This window comes from Uloborus diversus, chromosome 1 (assembly GCF_026930045.1).
Source record: "Uloborus diversus isolate 005 chromosome 1, Udiv.v.3.1, whole genome shotgun sequence".
NCBI lineage: Eukaryota > Metazoa > Arthropoda > Arachnida > Araneae > Uloboridae > Uloborus > Uloborus diversus.
Window position 1 is genome coordinate 63,391,549 of NC_072731.1, and position 16,120 is coordinate 63,407,668.

General features: G+C 36.2%; 1 protein-coding gene across 1 annotated transcript in view; it reads left to right on the top strand.

Annotated features, from left to right (window-relative positions):
- LOC129222733 (dynein axonemal assembly factor 11-like) overlaps positions 1 to 16,120 on the top strand; it is a 40,936-nt gene that overhangs the window by 14,641 nt on the left and 10,175 nt on the right. The window contains exons 8-9 of the mRNA XM_054857300.1: positions 5,839 to 5,921; positions 12,566 to 12,652. Of these exons, the coding sequence (XP_054713275.1) occupies positions 5,839 to 5,921; positions 12,566 to 12,652 (170 nt within the window). The remainder of the gene's footprint in view (positions 1 to 5,838; positions 5,922 to 12,565; positions 12,653 to 16,120) is intronic.

Consider the following 16,120-nt stretch of genomic DNA (forward strand, 5'->3'; position numbering starts at 1 on the left):
CTCAAGCCCCATGGAGTCGGCGCCACTGGTGTGAATTAAAAAGAGTTAAATAAATCAAAAAAATTAAACCAGTGGTTCCCAACCTTTTTCACGTCGCGACCCCCTTTTCACCAACTAAATAACCCGCGACCCCTCTAAGTGCCCCGTGTTAAGATCGGAAAAATTTGCGGAATTCTTATTTTGCGGTAAAATCAGAATCTCCTGCTTTAAGCATCGTTTTTTGAACTATGGTGCAGAAATTAAAGCGAGTTTATCCTGTGATTATTACAAAGTAAGTTCATGACTTTTTTGAACATCCATAAAGGCGATCGTTCAGTCTTTTTCATGCGCAATGTAAAAATTTTCGGCAGCGATCAGAAATTCGGCAAAGTCCGTGGTTGTTGGATTTAGGGTAATTAACTATCAATAAGTAGTTAAGATTTTATTTTATTATTATTTTTCTTTTTGAAGTATTTAATCTGTTTAAATTGCGTTCCAGATATCTTCAAAAAAAAAAAAAAAAAAGCTAACAGAAACTACTTTTCTTTCACATTGTTTGTTAAACTGAATGCGCGGCGCTTACGCCGGGTGCGGTGCAAACTTCCGCACGGCAAGTGCGAATAGGTGGAAAACTAGAACATTACTCACGATTATGGCGGGATGCGCATCTCCGCAATGAATATATCCGCAAAGCAGCAGATATTTTCTTACAGCAGCGAATGTATCTGCGTCCGTCTATATTATCTAGCTATAGTTACTTTAGAAGTAAAGAAGGAGAACCTGAATGATTGTCGCGAGATACGCGTGCTCGCAACGAACGTATCTCCACAGCAGTGAATATATTTGTATTCGAGATTGCAGGATGATATTTAGCGGGATTAATCCCGCGGTATCGAGAGCAAAATCCCGCGGGATTTCCGATCCTGCAAAAATTTTGCATGCAAGCGTTTCAAAATTTTTGTCTTCCATAAAACGAATATTTTTACAAGTTCGTCCGAAATTGTAATCATCTTCCTGTCTATTTGCAAGAAGAGCAATTAAAACTGTATGTCTTATTATGATGAAAAGTAGATTTACCATTCAAGATAACATTAAAAATAAAGTATATTTTTTCTGAGAATAAATTGGTATTCGCATTCAGAGGCTTCAGTGTTCATGCGTTCAGCATTCGCGAAAATGCGCAAAAATTATCAGCTTTTTCGAAAACCATCACTAAATACTGAAACCCAGAAAATTGAGCTTCAAAAGAAATTGAGAAAATGTATTACAGAATGCAAACTCCGCTGGAGTAGCCTGAATACAATGTTGGAACACTTCTGTAAGCTTAGGAATGCACTCGAAACCTTTAACTAAAAGTACTTTTTTCCGAAGAAGAAATCAATGAAAAAAACCTGACATTTTTTACTTATGCTCTCTAACCTGCAGAATATGTCTGTCTATGTCTTTGTTATCGAGAAACTAATAATATAAATGTGGGTGGTACCTGGAAAAAATTATGCTAGATGGCTTAGCTGTGCAATCTTCAGCATTCGGCACGACTCTAAAAGAGGTGACAAGAAGCAGTTCAGTACGTTAAGCTGCTCAAGTTTTTGATAGTCTCTTTAAAGTGAGAGGTAAAATTAGCGAAATTACTCAAAGACTTTTATTGAAATTGAGAATCCAGTCAGCGTTCACCCTCTGCAGTAACGAATCAAATGCACTGATGTAATAACCAACGTTAATGAAGCAACAAGGCAAGGTAAATTAGATAGAGTAATACATAAATCAAGTAAATATCGTTTTGGTCCGAAATTTTGAAGTTCATAAGCAAAATGCTTAACATGACCTCCTACAAGAAAAGAAAAGTATATTTTAGAAGGTGGTGAAGCTTATGGGGATCTTTAGTTAAATGTCTACAATTACTTGATCTCAGTAAACGAACTGCAGGGAGCCACATCACCCGTTTTCATCAAGCCCGTTATTTTTTTTGAAAAAATCTTTTCCCACCCCATACGAGCGATGCTTTGTTAAAACTCATTGGACTTTTTTCAAGTACACTTTTGCGTACTAAACGATAGTCGCTATTTGAGATGTCACAGCACTCTACAAGTGGTGTACGGAATTCGAGATAAAGACTAATTCATGTAACAAAAGCAGTCCTTCCTAAAAAGCACAACTTTTTCTTTTTGACATAAAAATTTAAATTTTTGAAGAATTAAGTCAATCTCGCGGGATCCCGCGGGATTGCCTCCACACAGGGACGCGCCGTCCCTATGTGCAAGGTCGTGCGGAGCACGACGGCGCCAGAGCCCAAAGGACGTCGAGCTCTACCGATCAAAAATGCTTCAAAGTAAAGGAAAATGAACTCTTACCAAAAAGTAAAATGGAATTCTTCATAATATCTAATGGAGGCAGTGAAATTATACTGTTCATTGAAACAATTAATCCGTCTCAATGAGACCCTAAAAGGAAAAATTGACTTGTTGTCTCTAAGCATACTATTCAAAAGCGCTATCTTTTACACTGAAAACAAGTAACTTTAATTAATGCATACATTAGCATTTTCCTTCTTAATGTGGAGCCATGAATGCTATTTCAGTATGTCTTTATTACACAAGGTTGAGCATACGAGGAGCAAGAAATTTACTTATCCCCATTTCGGTTCTTGAGATGAATATCTTGTATTATAATTTGTGCAAACATAGTATTTTTGTGCTTTTTAATTAGTTGTAATTCCACTGCTTCATGTTATACATTGAAAGAAAAAAAACGGTAAGCACTTGCATATTACTTAGAAGTGTGTAATATTTATACATTGTAGACAATAATTTAGGTAAGTTTTTAGTTCCGAAAAATGTTGACCATAATTACTTGATTCTCCTTCCCCCTTTATCTTTTTAACTATTTGCGCATCAAATTAAAAAAAAAAAAAAAAAAAAAAAAAAAAACTTTGGAGAGACTATGTATTTGTTTTGGATCTTATGTTTTGGATTCAATGCCTTTTGTAACGGTTCCGTATTTTAAAATTTTTTGATTTTTACCGGAAATGATTTGAATTTCAGCAGAGCAACAGTAAAACATCTAATCCCAGTAATAACACTAAATATCCTACTGTTGCTCTGAGGCGACGATATGCTGTACTTCAATTTGAAATCTATTCAGTAATTTGTTGACATATTTTGACCGGCATAACACTTTCAATATTTATTAATTGGAGAGATATATTAGAGCGGTGTTAACTTTCATGTTTAAAATATTTTCTTTTCCCAAAAACGGGTTTGTCAAACCGGGTCCAGCCTGACAAAAAAAAAAAAAAAAAAAAAAAACACGCTATCTCGGTAAAGTATGTTTTTCAGAATTTTCTATCTTTGGAAATTCTCTTCAGAAACAAACTAAATACCGATAAAGTCCAGAAATAGACATCTTGCTTTCTGGACAGTATATCAAATATTAGAAATTTAAGCTGCATACTAGCAAGCATATTATCTCGATCACATTCTAAGATTTTTTCTTTAATTGTTGGAGCAAAATGCTTTGATTAACTGAAACTGGCCATCTCTTTTTTAACGGCAGCTCAATGCAAGGTTTCCAAAAGGAATAGTGAATTTCAATCGCTCGTCCCTTACATCCGCCCAACTCGAAATAACTTAGAGATATGAAGTAAACACTTGTTCCAAAATTGAAAATTTACAGATTGTTTTTATTTTAATAAATTAAATGCCAAAGGTAATTTTCTCTATATTGCATTTGTCTACAAAACCTGACACCAGGTGTTAACTATATTTTGCTCGAACGTCACTGCATAAAGGCGTTCAAAAGACATTTGCACGACGGCGCCGATCAGGCTTGGCGCGGCCCTGGCTCCACACAATCCCGAAATCCTGCGGGACTGAGATTGGCGCGGGATTGGACACCCTACAATGTTTCCACCTTACGCGCTTCCGTATATACTATCTATTTATAACTTTTACAAATTTAATTAAATAATATCAGTTTAAACCAAATTAAAAGTAAGCAGTAAGAATTTGAACGATTATCGCGAGATGCACGTGCCCGCAGCGAATGTATCCGCACAGCAGCGAAAACGCGCGCGGGTGTATATACTATCTTGTAATTATTTTTACAATCAAAATAAATAATATCAATATCAATTTAAAATGAATTAGAAGTAAAGATACTATCTTTACTTCTTATTCGTTTCAAATTGATCTTCAATTGATCTTCTCTCTATCCTTTATTTAAGAACTTTTACGATTATCGGACGACATGCAACTCCGCGGCGAATGTGTCCGCACGTCAGTGGATGTATCCGCGCACGGCGTACGCACGTGCGTCTACATTATCTAGCTCTGGTGACATTACGAATGAATGAATAAGAATTTTAAGTCCTCAGAAAAAATAACTCGTTAAAATAAAATAATTTCCTGATGGGATAATTAATTTTTGGGTATCCAACTAACAATAATACCATTAATTAATTATGTTAACCTTTATTTTACCTTCTACTTTTTATGTGTCAATAGCAATTCAAAAGTTAATTTGTTGTTCAGATACTTTTTTCGGTTTGCAAAAAAAAAAAAAAAAAAGTGGCTCCTAGGGAGAAAAAAAAAGAATGACGATAAAAACGTTTGCTTCTACTTGCTACTGAGATCAAAAAAAAAATTCTGATGTTGATCTTTTAATCAAAAGCAGTTTTATACCGTAGAAAAAATACTAGATTATTCAAGTTAAAAAAATTATTCCATATTAAAAAAGCAATAAAACGCCATGTTTCATTTTAGGTCGCAAAAATTAGATCCAACAAACTAGAAAATAAAAGAGTGGCATCCTCATGCTACAGAAATAATTTTGTTTCTGTTACAACTTCCATTAATAGCAGTGTAGAGTGAAGATGAGCAAGGAAAAGCAACGATGTGTACGCGAGGGGTGTTTTTCAGATTCATACAGCTCCTTAAAGACGAAACAGCTACATTGACATAGATATAAAGAAGAATTAATTTAATCACAAAATTATTATGAATTGCATAAAGTCGAACACTGTGAATGGGGTCGTTTCCGAAATTTTAAATTTTTTTTTTCTGTAAGCGCATGCTTGAAAACACAGGATTTGACCATTTTTAAAATAGTTTGACAAAGTTTAGTATTTTTTAACAATTATTTTAATCGGGGTGCACAGATTCAATTTCCTTTTTTACTCTTCTGCATATGACATCACAAGTGATGTCATATGCCATTCACTGATGTCATTAGCGCAGAGCAAAATATTTAATTCGCTTCTTTACTCACATGTACTGGCAACGAGATGGTTGATAGCAAACGTAGAGCGCAATATTTAATTCGCTTCTGAATTATTATAAGCTGGAAACGCGGTAGACAGCAAGCGTAAACATTCAACGCACCAGTGGAATGCGCGCCAAAGTACATCACTTGTAATGTCATAAAGACCACGCATTGTTTAAAAAATTGGACGTTTAAAAAAATTAATGAAAAATTAAATGTTAGGAAAATGAAAGTATTTTCTGAGTCCACATTATTTCTTTTTTTTCTTCTTCTTTTTTTGCTCATTCTATCGAATTCAGTGACTAAAAGTAGTACTTTTGACTGAAGGAAACAACCCCATTCCTTTAATATGAACAAACACAGCGGCTTTGTGCAAGAGTTACGTTTTCATATTTGTAATTTTCAAATACATTTGAAATCGACTTTTCAAATTTCTTCGTCCCTCCAAATATTGCGAATGGTAAGATTGCAAATGAAAAACAGGACGGAAGGATATTTTGTGTCGGCAAAACGGCGGGTGCACCATTCACAACTTCTTTTCTAAAAGTAATGCATAATAAATTTAAGTTTACCGTGAACAGAATTATTTTTCATGTTTAGGTAGGGATAAATATCGAAACTTCAAGTCATTTTAGTGAAGATTCTGCAGATGAAGAAGTACTAAACTTAGAAAATGAAAAGAGGTATTGTTTTTCTGTTTTCTATATTGTTAGTTACAATGTTTCTTTCTTTAATTTTTTTCTTTTTCTTTTTAATGTTTTTCCAGGTTTACAAATCAACAAATATTAAACTTATATAAAGTGCACTAGATATACCTTGAACTGAAAACATTATTTTTGGCAAAAAAGACATTGTTTATTCAGTCATTCCGCTGATGGGCGATTCCACGAAAAGTGTTCCTGACACACTGAAATACACTCTACACTCTAAAAGAAATTTCACCGTTAGAATACGGTCAGTGACCGGCAGAAAGTGGTCCGGTCACTGCCCGTAAAAATAATATTCTGCCCGTAATCTTTAAAACTTTCGGTTTGATTGCGATTCAGATTACCTTTCAACAACTTTAAAAAATGCCTCGCCGAATGGTTCGTGCTCATTACGTGCAACTGTCAGAGTTTAAACGAGGTCATATCATTGGATTGAAAGAGGCCGGTCGGTCAAATTTGAGAATCGCTCGTTATTTGAGTCGAAGCAATGCGGCGATTCGAAGATGTTGGCAAGGATGGGTGGAAAATGGCAGAGTTCAGCGTCAGGATGGTAGGGGTCACAACAGATCGTGATAACAGAGTGATTGTCCGATCAGCTGTCACAGCGCTTTCTTCATCTCTATGAACCAACAGACGTTCAACCCAAACATTACTGTCCATAATGAACATTTACAGACGGTTGGGACAACGAAATCTACGCTCGCGCCGACCGTTACGCCACCTGCCACTGACGCCTACACACTGCAGAGCCAGATTACAGTGGTGCATGGCTCGAGCAGGTTGAAATGGTGCCAACTGGGGATGTATAGTCTTTAGCGACGAATCCCGCTTTCAACTGTGTCATGACGATCATCGAAGACGTGTTTGGAGACACCCAGGGCAAAGGAGGGATCCTGGTTTCACTTTTGCACACCACACTGGCCCTCCACAAGGCATGGTCGGGGGTGCCATTTCCTTTGATAACTGGACCCCTTTGGTCATAATTAGAGGAACACTTACTGCACAGTGATACGTCGACGACATCCTAAGACTGTTTTGTTGCCGTTCCTTTTGCAGTAACCTCGGCTGGTTTTCAGCAGGACAATGCCAGATAACATACGGCACGTGTTGCTATGAACTGTCTGCAAGCTTGTCAAACTCTTCCGTGTCCTGCCAGATCACCGGATCTCTCTTCCATCGAGTATGTCTGGGATATGATGGGATGGCGATTGCATCTGGCAAGGAATGTTGATAACCTCGTCCGACATTTGGAGTGAATTTGGCCAGAAATACCACAGGACACCCTCCGGGAGCTTTATCGGTGTTTCCCACGTCGTGCTTCAGCTTGTATCTAGGCTAGAGGCGGGTCAATACCTTATTAAACTTGTTACTGTAACTCTGACATAAATTGTTCCATTGTTCTGAGAATTTTATCGTTTACTATTCTGTACATTGTCTTCCTATCCACCAATTTTTGTCTCAATCGGATCACTCCTTCTTGGTACGTCGATTTTTTTTGTTATACAGTGTTTTTTTTTCACATAAATTGAAAACAAATCTTTTTTTAGATAAAAAAAAAATCTACTGAATAAAAATATTGAATAAAAATACGATTAGGATGCACAAAAGCAACGGGAGAGAATGGCATAAAATGAAACAGTACGTACGTTACCTATAGTATGTAGCAATAATAAAATGCAGCACAACAATAGTACTATTGTACAGTAGATACAGTAATTTTATTCTACAAAGCACATCGAAACTCTGTGCATTTTTACTTTCTTCTATATGTAATATATAGAAGAAAGTATTGGATTCGTGCAAATTTTCGAATTTCGAATTTTGACGGATTCGAACGTTTTGAGGTGTGCTGAATCCATTTCGACTATTTTTGGAAAATGTCTGTCTGTCTGTGTGTATGTGTGTGTGTATGTGTGTGTGTGTATGTGTGTGTGTGTATGTGTGTGTGTATGTGTGTGTGTGTATGTGTGTGTGTGTGTGTGTGTGTGTGTGCTGTGTGTCACGTCTGTGTGTGACCAGTTTTTTGTGGCTGCTCTACAGCAAAAACTACCGCATGAAATCGAACGAAACTTGGTACACATATGTGCCCCTATGTGAACTTGTGCCCATTGGTTTTTGGCGCGAATTCCTCCAAGGGGGGTGGAGCAATGGGACGTTTTTTGAGTTACGCGTGATTGCTATTCCTCAGGAAGTAACTGGCGGAATCAAAAAAATTTGGTCCATATGTTGCCATTAACAGGAACAGGTGCTGATTCAATTTTGGTGTCAATAACTCAAACGGGGGTTGAGCTATAGAACGCTTTTTGTCGTCAATTGTGACTGCTGTATCTCAAGAAATAATGAACGGAATGAAAGAAAAATTTATCGGCAAGTAGCCCTTAGTAGGTATAAGAGCTGATTTTGTTTTGGTGTTAACAGCTAAAAAGGGGGTAGCGCAATCGCCCGTTCTTTTTTTCCATTGTGAGTGCCCTATCTCAAGAAGTAATGCTACGTTCTGGTTGAAATTTGGAATATATGTGAATCCATATGTAAACAGGCTTTGGTTCAATTTTGGCGCCAATCGCGCCAAGAGGTGCTGATTTATTTTTATTATCATTATTTTTTAGCGAATAAAAATAGTTTTATTAATGCAACAATAAGAAAGATAAATCGTAATAGATTGTCGTCTGCGTATTTCTCGTGATTTTAATTGTATGGAAATGATCGGAAATATTATCTCAGTGATTTAAAACTTTTAACTGTTGCCATCTTATGTTTGTTAACAAATAAAATATTTGTAATTAATTAAAGCAAGGCTTTTAAAATAACTTTCAATTTTCGCTCTTTGCTTTGCTTTTCATTCAGACATTGGGATGGTGGTCAAGTTTTTGCATGTGTAATTTCGTTTTTGTTGGGAATATTGCTTCCTCGTCAAGCATGGGGAGGGATCAGAAAAAAAAAGAAAAATATAGAAGAAAGTTTCGTGATGGCCACAACATACTAGTTTCTTTTGTCAGAAATTTTTTGTTTTCCACTCCATTTTCAAACTTTAGATAAACAGCACGCTTATGTGAAATTATGTTTCATCAACTTCATATTTAGAACGAAAAAGATGCGGGGCGGCGATTTGTACGTAAACAATCCGTATCCGATGTTTCTACTAGTACGGTGCAGGGAATTTTGGCTGTCAATGATGCTAAAGGGAAATTCCATTCACGAAACTAACATTTAGTACCCAAGAAAGAAGGTGATATAAGCCCTGCGCTTCCGCTAAGAAAACTTTCGTGTTGCGGGTGAAGAATTCGCGTCAGCTGCAAAATTCGTTTCTTGAGTAAAACTCGCTATAGCCATTTCGCGTTAGTCGAATTGCTTTGTATCCCGAGTCCACTGTTGTTAAAAATTGCACCTTGAAGTAAAATAAGCACTTTTAGCAATGTTTCATGTTTCGGATAGTTAGTAGTACAGTTTGGGATATTTTTCCTATTTGTTTATTTTTTCTCTTTTACTGATTGAGTGTTGATATACACTGGTGTGCAAAAATTAAGGACGAAGTCGAAAAATTAGCATATCAGCTGAACGAAGAGGCAGAGCGGACAGAAAGACCAATCAGGAGATTAAGTAAGGTGATGTACGGTAGCACATGCGCAGATATGCAGGCAGACGTAATGGGGGAGTGTCTGAGTAGTATAAAGCATGTTGTCGGTGTAAGATCAGTGTTTCTGGCAAAGAGATTGCACGCCGTATAACAGTTAAAATCACACCGAGTTGCTGCCTCAGCGAGAAATGGCGAATAATCAATCTGTTAGGCGACATCTGGATGCTTTTACCCGAGGTCGAATCATTGAGAAGTTGGAGGAAGGCCGCAGTGTGACAAGTGTGACTGCAGAGTTCGGAATTGCTCACAGCATCGTTTCACGACTTTGGAGACAATTTCAAACTACGGGAACAGCAACCCGGGGGTTCAGTAGTGGTCGTCCACGAGGAACCACACCCGTAGATGACCGGTATATTGTCTTAAGGCCAGAAGAAACAGGCGGCAGACAGCGGGAGACACACGACACAGGCGACTGTACGACCGATATCGCGTTTTACCGTGGCCAGAAGACTGCACGGTGGTGGTCTGTTTGCAAGAAGCCCTATACGTGTGTACCTCTAACGCCTGCCCATCGGAGAAGGCGTTCTCTGTGGTGCCGGGAACACCGGAATTGGAGAGACAATGAATGGGGACGAGTACTTTTTACAGATGAGAGCAGATTCAGTCTGAGTAGCGATTCTCATCGCATACTCATCTGGAGAGAGCGGGGAAGCCGCAATCATCCCTCGAACATCATTGAAAGGGACAGGTATGGAGGTCGCGGTGTTCTTGTTTGGGGAGGCATCATGCTTGGTAGTCGTACAGACCTTCACATCTTCGACGCAGGTTCAGCCAACGGGACCCGTTATTGTAACGAGATTCTTCTTCCATATGTGCGTCTTTTTAGAGGCGCTATGGGTCCGCAGTTCCTTTTCGTGGACGACAATGCACCATGTCATCGCACAGTAGCTGCCGAACAGCTCTTAGAGAGTGAGGATATTGAACATATGGATTGGCCGGCACGATCTCCGGATCTCAATCCCATCGAGCATGTATGGGATTTTCTAGGCAGACACTTGGCAGCTCGTACCTTACCACCAGTAACGATTCGGGAGCTTCGATTGGCGCTGCAAGACGAATGGGCAGCAATGCCTCAACAACTCATTGACACCCTCATTCTCAGCATGGGCAGACGCTGTGAAACCTGCCTAGCAGTCGGGGTAGATCATATTCCCTACTAAAGACCGGATGTTTCTTGCTGGACACCCGTCACAGGGATGTTTCGGCCTTCAGTCGCATTGCGCTCCATGCTACTTTTTCAATAAAGCTTCTTTTTATCCCTCTGATTTCTCTTTTAGTAAGTGTTGCTTACATTACACATGTCCTTACGTATTGGGGATCTTACGGTATTAAATGTGTTGATTTGGAAAGCTTTTGTACAAAGTTATATTGAAAAAACAGTCTCGTCCTTAATTTTTCCACACCAGTGTATCAACATATTAAACGTCAATTATTAAATGTTTTGAGTTTTTAAAGTTATTCAGTAAAATTGAAAAATGCTTTTATTTCATTTTATCAGAGCCGTAAGAAAAGAGATGGCGTCCAGGTCCACCCCCCCCCCCCCCCCCAGCTTGAGGCTCAAAAGCAATTAATTCCTACGAAATATAAGTTCCTTTAAAATTAACTCATATAATGAAAATTAAAGTTTTTCTCTTTTGTTTAAAAGATGCTTTTCATCATCTAAATCAATTTTATGTATATGTATGTCTATGTAAAATTTAAATGAAATTATGACTGGATTTATCTCAGTTTCAAGTAGCCGAGTTACACTTCTTGAATAGAATATTTTCTACCTGGAAAAGATTAAAAATTTGAAGGTTGAATTCCTTCCACTTTTAAACCCTTTCTTGCAGGAAATATTCTTGCAAATCGTAAAAAATGTTTGGATTGACGAATCGTTTCAATGAAGGAAAGAAAAAATAAATAATTTATAGTAATATTCTATATCTAAAAAAGCCTATATATCAATCTAAACAATTTTTTAAAGTTTTGTTATTCGTTTGAATTTTATTATTTATTTATTTTTTAAAAAGTAGCGAAGTAGCGACTACATTTCAAAAGTAGTTTGTAGTTGCTACAGCTTGAAAAAAGTAGTTGTAGTTGTAATTAACTACATTTGTGCTAAAGTAGTTGTAGTTGTAGTTCGCTACAAAAAAAAATGTAGTTTTTCCAACTACTGCTATCAACCATATCGTTGGCAATACATGTGAGTGAAGATGCGAATTAAATATTTTGGATCGTGAAAATGGCAACACTGAATGGCATTCGGGGTGTCATCGGCAGAAGCGTTAAACGAAGAAACAGCCCCGATTTCACTTTTTTTTTTTAATATTAAACTTAAAGAAATTATTTAAAAAATGGTCTAATTCTATGTTTTTAAACATGCTCTTTCAGAAAAAAATACTTTTAAAATTTTGGAAACGACCCATTGCCATTATCAAAACATATTATACTACATTTGAATAAATATGATTAAAGTGAAAAACCAATGTAAATAAAGCACAAATTCTCAAGAAAAAAGTTCTTGAGATTCTTCTTTTTTAGTTTTCAGTTTAATAAAGACTAGTGGCATCCGCACGGCTTTGCCCGTAGTAGAAAATTAAAAGGTCTTTTGGTTCGGATGAATTTCTCGCCAATTGTTTTTTGCCCATGTTACGGTTCCACGTTATGATAACTTGGTAATTTACTCGTCCATCTTATGATAATTTTGCTTGGGAAAATGTTCTTAAAATTGGAATAGAAAATGAACAAATAGAACTTTCGAAAAATCGCTTCGAGACGCACACCCCCATGCTACAAACTAATTCTGTACCAAATTTCATGAAAATCGGCCGAACGGTCTAGGTGCTATGCGCGTCACTGCGATCCTGACAGACAGAGAGATTTTCAGCTTTGTTATTAGTAAAAAGAAAAGAAAAGCAGAAAGCGTTTTTCTTTCATGTCAATCAACTCATTTTTATCCGTTTCAAATACTCTTGTCGAGAACATTTTTGTTGTCATCATACAGGTTCTGGAAAGAGAAAACCAGCCACACACCGCAGACCCGCATAGATATATACAAGCAAATAGAAAAGTCAAAAAGAAAAGACAGCGTGTAAGTAAATTTTATTCATTGCTTGAGTAAGACATTTTCTGTAAAATCTTTGAACCTATTTTTCCTTTGAATTCTACTGCATTAACTTAATTGGATATACTGAACATGATTTCTAAGCAAGAAAAAAAAAAACGCATGTCATTTAAGAATTCATTGATCTCTGCATGCTGTTAAACATTTTGTATATTTTTATGTTTTATATGCTTAGTTTGTTGTAGAGACTTGATAAGTTTCGCAATTTTTACACAAGTACCTTGATACTCTCTTCGTATGTGGGTTTTTCCTGCTTTGCACCATTTAGTATCGTGTCAATGAGTTTGGTGAGAAATTAAAGGGATATCGCCAAGTTAGTGAATTGTACAAAAATGCAAAGCTTTCGTAATGTAACTACTGTTAATCCAATTGAATAGAAACGCTTTTTTTTTTTTTTTTTTTGAAAGCGTAAAATACTTCTTTTTAACTGTGCCGTGATCCAATGCAGAAAAGACAGTTTTACAGAGATTGTCAGGAGAAATTTCGACATTCACATTAGGGTGGGCCGAAAAAACTTTTTTTGGAAATCTGTTTTTGGATAATGCGGAAAAGTTGCTATATGGACCATTATTACCCATAAAAAATTTCGCTAAATTTGTTTAATATTTAGCCGGCGCTATTTGACCTTGAAAAACTGAAAAAAAGGACAAAAATGCACTTTTTTCAAAAAAAAAAAAAAAAAAAAGAGGGGGGGGGGGGCAAAAATAAAAGTTTTAAGCTAGTTTCAACAAACATTAGAAGTATCTGTCTGTGCATTAGTTGAAATCCTCAAAGATTTTTATACATTTCGTAGAATATTTAGCTACGCTCCTTTAAGACTGAAACATTGGAAAAATGAAAAAAAAAAAAAAATTAAAAGTAGTTTTGAAATAAGTACTGAAATGTTACGCAATACGTTACCTAGAAAAAACAGTGAAAATTCAATCAATTTTATGCGACATTTGTACGCCAATTTTAAAAAATGCACACACTCAAATAAAAAATAGTTACATAAGATGCTAATTTTTTAATCTTTGGTTCCAGTAGTTTTTTCGGGATAATAAACGGCGCTCAACTACTTCTATTATTCCTAAGATTATTTTATAACTATTTTATATATATTTGACAAATAGAGCCCTTGAGTATTAAAAAAATGTGAATCCTCTGAAGTCCTTTAAACTGGTTAATGAATTGAACGCAAGTATTCTTCTTTAAGAAATGCTGTAATTCTACACCTCCACAGCTGGGAGTTAAGCCATTAAAGGGGTCCTCTCTTGCGTCCAATGTCCACAATGAGTTGCCACTGAGGCATCTTATACTGGAATTGGACGGTTGCACAAAGTGGCCACATTCATATTCTGAAGCTATCGAACAACTTCTTAGAGATTGTAAAAAAATCCGGTGGTCAAATTTGATAAAATTGACTGCAATCTTCTGGTTTTGGATATGGAAGATATAAAAAATTTAAATATTGAACAACAATATTTGTATAGAATCTGTCTTGCCGTAAAAGATGGTCAGTTGTCCTTCAAGCGTGGCTGACAGTAGCCCAGGCAAACTCAGTCATGCACAATGGCTGACAACAGCAAACCATTTGTTACGCTTGTATATAGACACTCCAACTCCATCAGAAAATCTTACAATACTTGTAAAGTATGTAATGTTAGTTTATGCTCCAATGTGGTTTGAAATAAAAATAAAACCGAACTGCCAGTACGGCGCCCAACGTTTTTGGAAAATGATTTCTCTTGGAAGGCAGTTTCCAGACAACGTTAAGGAGATAATTTTCAAAGTTCTCTCAAGTAATGCATATTTCGCTCATCCTGAACAGCTACTGTTGACAATGTTGTTTGACTCAAGAAAATACATTCGGGAGTTAGCTGTTAGGCGCATTCTGAACTCTAGAAATAAGAAGACGAAGAGCTCGGATGGTGTACGATTTTTTGAGCGTCCTAAACTCAATTTTGAAGCCGTTGATTATGTTGATTTAGTTGATTGGGCAAACTGTGTTGTAACAGAGCCAACTCTTACAATGCATCTAAAAGACCAACAATGGAAAGAAATGTGCAAAGAACATTCTATAGAGTTTGCTTTCGAGAAATTTCCCTAACACATGCAAGCTCTGAAACGTTGTGTGAAACTAATAACCGAAGCTGAAATAAAAGTTCGTGGTGAAACTGCACGAGATGGATACATTCGTGCAAAACTTCATGCAAGGAAAGAACTTCCATCATTTGATAACAAGGGACAATATTATTCCAAAAAATAATATTCATTATGCATGAGGTTATTATGAATCAAATTTGAAGATTTCTTTTTTAAAATTTTATTATCTATACATGTAATTCTAGAAAATGTATGATACTATTGCGTGATAATAATAACTATGATTAATAGTGCTATTTAATTAATTAGTCTATGATTTAATTTTGAAAAATAATTTTCACACTGGTTTTTAAAGAAATTCAATATTTTTTCATTTTTCTCCAATTTTTGATGTCGGAAAGGAGCGGTTAAATGCTCATTAAAATCAATGAAACATTTTATGGGCTCAAACTGGCTCATTATATAACATTTTCGGTGCATTCCAGCAAAATATTTGGAATTTAGTTTTTTAAAAAAAATTTCGACAAAAATTCATTTTTCTCTTTTTTTACTGTTTTTCAATGTCAAATAGCGCCGGCTAGATATTGTTTAATATCCAAGAAATTTTTTGTGAGTGCTAACTAGCTCACTACGCAACTTTTGCGCGCTATCCAAAAATTGATTTCGAAAAAAAAAAAAAAATTCGGCTCATTTCGGCGCACCCTAATTCACATGAGATGTATGCAGGGGGCCGCAGAGAGCCAAGGCGGGACCTTAGTCAGTTTCGTATCCACGGGGGCCCTCAATACAATCCCCCCCCCCAAAAAAAAAGAAAAAGAGGAAAGAAAAAAAAAAGAAGAAGAAAGGAAAAAAAGAGGGGGGATCGAAACTGCTTTCTAGGAAACAATTAACTCTATTTTAAGTGCCGCAACAATAAATACCACCAAGAGTAAATTCTACAGACAATCATAATTTTAATTCAGGGATATTGCTTGCTAGTTAATTAAAAAAGAAAAAGAAAATATGACACAGAAATTCACATCAAAACCAAATTTTCATACATTGAAACTATGCACATGCACAATATTGAACTTATTTCAAAGCAACGTTCCTTGCTTTTTTATTTGCGATGAACGAAGATTCATAACTTCGTAGTTTGTTCTTCAGTGCTAAAACTCCGATACTAGTTGCCCGTTGCAATGTGCTTTAGAAGCGCTATTTGACAATCAATCTCAAAATAAGAGTTTAATGAACAGGTAGTAGTTTAGTAGTTTATCAATAATAAATCTTCGTTCATCATGTCAGATGAAAAACTAAGCTTTAAAATAAGATGTCTTTTTACAATGGTATCTATGGCTAACGTCTGCGAAA